A 4,358-nucleotide genomic window follows, 5' to 3' on the forward strand; every position below is an offset into this window, starting at 1 on the left:
CCCCCCCCCCCCCGAACCCCTGGACCTTCCCACTGGGGAGCCCGCAGCCGTGAGGGGGTTGGTGCATCTCTCCATGGGGCTGGCTCCAGGGGTCATGAGCAGGCGGACCAGAGCATGACCTTCAGACGGGGCATTCCCCAGGGGGCTCCTGGGGGTGGGCACATGGGCTAAGGGGGCCAGTGGGGTGTTTCTGCTGGGGGTCAGGCAGGCGCCAGGGGCATTGGGGGGGCAGCACTCACCGTTGGGGGTCAGGCGGGCGCCAGGGGAGCTGGCTGAACTGGGTGCCGGGGAGGCCCCGTCCCGGGTGCTGTCGGGGGCTGGGGGAGGCCGGGAGGCCTTTCCCCTCAGGATGTCGATCACCTGGGAACGGGGGATGGAGGGAGTTACCCTGTCCCGCTGGGAGCCCCCCAGACCCACCCCAAGGCCCCCTAATCCCCCCCCATCCCCACGTGGCAGCAGTGTCTCCTCCCCTCCCTGCTTCCCTTCATCCCAATGGCCCCCACTCTCCCTCCCTCCATGCCTCTATACCCCCAGCCTCTCCCTCCCAATAACCCCCCAGGGGCCTCTTAGTGCAGCCCCTCTTTGTCCTCCTGCCGACCCTCCCCAGGCCCCTGCTCACCTCCTCAGGGTCCCCCCGCGTCCTCCTGCCGACCCTCCCCAGGCCCCTGCTCACCCCCCCCCGGATCCCCCTACGTCCTGCCGACCCTCCCCAGGCCCCTGCTTACCCCCCCAGTGTCCCCCCCACGTCCTGCCGACCCTCCCCAGCCCCCTGCTCACCCCCCAGCATCCCCCCCACGTCCTGCCGACCCTCCCCAGCCCCCTGTTCACCCCCCCAGGGTCCCCCCCACTCACCCGCCGGTTCTTGGCCACCATGAGCGCCGTGTCATTATGATAGTTCTTGATCCCGCAGTCGGCCCCGTTTCGCACCAGCAGCCGCAGGGCGTCTAGCAGCCCCCGTCCACTGGCCACGTGCAGCGCCGTGCACCCCGCATACGACTGCGCGTTCACATTCGCCCCATTCTGCCGTGGTGGGGGAGAGAAGAGACGGGCGGTGAGACGGGACAGACAACGCCCCCCGCCCAGAGCGTCATGTCCAGGGGCGGTGACTGGGAGGCTGCAGGGTTTGGGGGGGCAGTGACAGGAACCTGGTTGGGGCAAGGAGACATTTGGGGGAGCTGATGGGAGGGAGAGGGGCCAGGTGTGGGGGAGAGGCCGGTGGGGGGGGAAGGGGGCCTGGCCCTCACCTGTATTAGCAGCTCCACCATGTCCAGGCTGTTGTTCTCCACGGCATGGAGCAAGGGGGAGCGGCCGCTCTTGATGTCCTGTGTGGGGTGCACAGCAGGGTCAGACCCCTCAGGTACAGACAGGCTCCTCCCCGCCCCCAGTCACACATACACCCCGCCCGGAAATCCCCCCTCAGTTCACAAAGTTCTCTCCCAGCTCTGCATCCTCTTCCCCACTGCATCCCCAGCCCCCCTTGTGTGTGTGTGGTGGGGGGGTTGGAGGGGATGGGCTCCCCCGTACCCAGCCCCCCGTGCGCCATGTCTGTGGGGTGGGGGTAGGCGCCCCCCCATGCTCACCACAGCGTCGATGTCCGCCCCGTGCTCCAGCAGCAGCAGCACCGTGTCCCGGTTCGAGGTGGCCACAGACACATGCAGGGGGGTGAGACCTGGGGGGAGAGAACGGGGCGGGGGGTGAGAGAGGCACAAGGGGGAGGGATGGGGGGGGGGGTGCTGGCCTGGCTTGGGGCGGGGGCCTTTGGGCTTTTCCAGAGATTCTGGTCCCAGTTCTCAGCTGTTTGGAAAAATTCTCAAAAACACGAGCTCCCTCCTGACCCCAGTAGCCCCCATCCCCGCATCCACCCCTCCCGCCCCCAGTCCCCTCCATCCCCTCCCGCCCTGCTCACCCTCGTAGTTCCGGGCCTCCAGCTCAGGTCGGTTGCTGCCCCACTCCAGCAGCTCTCGCAGGCACCGGGGGCTGCCGTGCTCGCAGGCCAGGTGCACCGACGTTTGTCCGTGCCGGTCCAGTGCCATCGGGGAAGCCCCGTGCGAGAGCAGCAGCTTCACCAGGGACGGCTGGGTGGTGATCACCGCCAGGTGCAAAGGGGTCTGAGGGGGGAGAGGCACAAGGCACTGCTGCAGGGAAGCTCACAACGCCTGGCAGTGGGTCCCAGCTGGGGGCACACACAAGGAAGCTCGCAGCACCAGGGGGTTTCCCAGCTGGGGACACAGGCAGGGCATTGCCACGGCAAAGCTCACACACCGAGACATGCAAGCTGCGAGCGGCTGGTGCACACCCTGTAACCAGAGGAAGCTGCCCAGTCCCGACGGTGCTAACCGCAGCCCCCGGCGCCAGCCGCGTTGACACAGACGCTTCTGAGAAGGGGCTGGAGCTGGCTCAGGTGGTGGTTTACGGGAAATGGGGCACACAACACGGGACTGGGGGAGGCTGCCCCCAGCTTAGAGACCCCCCCCCGGGACACAAGCAGAGCTGGGGGGAGCCCAGGGCTGGGGTAACTGGGGGCTGTGGGTCGGGAGTGAGCGGCACCTGTCCATAGGGTGAGGCTGGCAGCTCCTTCTGGGCTCTGGGGATGGGGGGGGCTGAGCGTGTAAGAGTGTGCACAGGTGCCAGGGTGTGTGTGAGTGAACACGTCCCAGCAAGCCGTGTCTCTGTGAGAGCAGGCGTATGCACCACAGCGAGTGTGCTTGTGTGTGTGACCGGCGCGTGGGGCCATCGCAGTGGGAATGTGCGATGCCTGTGGAAGTCCGTGAACACGCTTGTTGCAGGGAGCGAGTGTGTCTGAGTGCGTGTCGCAGTGTGTCACACCAGTGCACGGTGAGTGTGGAAGGCAGCATGCCCTGGTGCATGAGCGTGCAGTGCTCCGGGAATACAGGTATTGCAGGGAGTGGGAGTGTCCGAGTGTGTCTCTCTCAGCTGTGCACGGTGAGTGTGCAACGCAGCGTGCCCCAGTGCTCTGGGAATGGTGCAAGGAGCCAGAGGGAGAGGGGAGAGCACTGCAGGGTTTGCCCTTGACCTGCAAGTGCTCCAGGTGCCAGGTCTGTCCCCTCCCCCGTGACTCAGGCTCTGACCCTGGGGCGTCGCCCAGGCAACGAGGGAGGAAGTTGTCGGGGAAAGTCCCGTCTGTGCTGGGGCTGGGCGGGGCTGGGCACGTGGGTTCTGGGAACATCGTGCCCGGGTTCCCCCCACCCCCCGTTCAGCCTGGTGCCACCTGACAGGGGCAGGTTGGCATCACACCCCTCCCCCGAAACCCAGCTCCCCCCTCCCCCCATCTGCCAGGGACCAGTCTGGTATTAAAGCCCACAGACCAGGCCCCCCATCCTGCCCTGCCCCGGGACCCCCAGCCCCCCCGGACTGACCTGCCGCATGTTGTTGTAGATGTCCAGGTCCCGCTGACCCTGTAGGAAGAGGCTGACCAGGCGCTGGGCAACGGGCAGGTTCCCCTGGGCCACAGCGATGTGCAGAGCCCTGTGGGCGGGGGGAGGAGAGACCGTCACTGGGGAGGGGGTATGTGTGGGGGGTAGAACCTCCTCAGGGTCCCCCCACTCCACAGAAAGTTCCTCTCCCCTCCCCCAGCCACAGAAATTCCCCAGGTAGGTTCTGGCTAGAACAGCTGTTGCAACACTGTCACGGGACTCCCCAGCCTCATCCCAGCTCGGAGCTCACTGCAGTGGGCAGTGCCCCCTTTAAACCCCACGCGAGCGCCTCTTCACCAACAGTCCCTAATAACCCCTGGGCAGATGCCAGCTAGAACAGCAGGTGCAACAATGTTACTGGAGTCCCCAGCCCCTCCCCGCTGCTCCACAACCCCCCTGCAGAGATGCTGGCCCTTTCAGATCTATTAGCGACACTGGTGCTGCTTAGAACAAGCGTTGCAATGTTAGCAAGGTCCCCGTCCTGCCCCACATCCTCCCCACTGGGTCTGAGCCCCCCCCCCCATCTTCCACCTCACCCTCCCCACTGCCCCTTGGCTCCCTTAGCCCATCTCCTTGGGTACACCCAGCTCTCCCCCTCCCTCCCATGTCCTGCCCCCAGAGCCCTGTCACCCCAGCTCACCCTCCCTCTGCTCCCTGCTCTGGTCCCCGGCTCTGCTGCCCCCCAGCCCTGGCCCCCTCTCTGCCCCCCCCCCCCACCAAGGACGCAGGTGGTTTCAGAGAATCGCTCCAGCAGCGAATTACGATAAAAGGAAACCTCTTATCAGCGCAGCCCAAGCGAAAGGGGGGGGGGTCCTCGACTCCGGGCTTCCAGTAAGAGCTCCCAGCCGCCCGCTGACCTCCACTTCCTGTCTCAAACAGGCCACTTTCGATATCCACTGGCAGCTCAGGCTTGGGAGGCTGCAG

At 66.4% G+C, this 4,358-nt stretch overlaps 1 protein-coding gene across 1 annotated transcript; it reads right to left on the bottom strand.

Annotated features, from left to right (window-relative positions):
- Nucleotides 1-239: 239 nt before the first annotated feature.
- BCL3 (BCL3 transcription coactivator) lies at nucleotides 240-3,622 on the bottom strand (the record flags this gene model as incomplete). Its single annotated transcript, XM_026663215.2, has 6 exons — nucleotides 240-360; nucleotides 853-1,020; nucleotides 1,245-1,322; nucleotides 1,581-1,669; nucleotides 1,907-2,108; nucleotides 3,378-3,622. Coding segments are annotated over 6 exons (903 nt in total), but the record flags the coding sequence as incomplete, so codon positions are not given.
- Between the last annotated feature and the right edge of the window lie 736 nt (nucleotides 3,623-4,358).

The sequence above is a fragment of the Terrapene carolina genome, unplaced genomic scaffold (assembly GCF_002925995.2).
Source record: "Terrapene carolina triunguis isolate 2854851 unplaced genomic scaffold, T_m_triunguis-2.0 Scaffold32873, whole genome shotgun sequence".
In the NCBI taxonomy this organism is placed as follows: domain Eukaryota; kingdom Metazoa; phylum Chordata; order Testudines; family Emydidae; genus Terrapene; species Terrapene triunguis.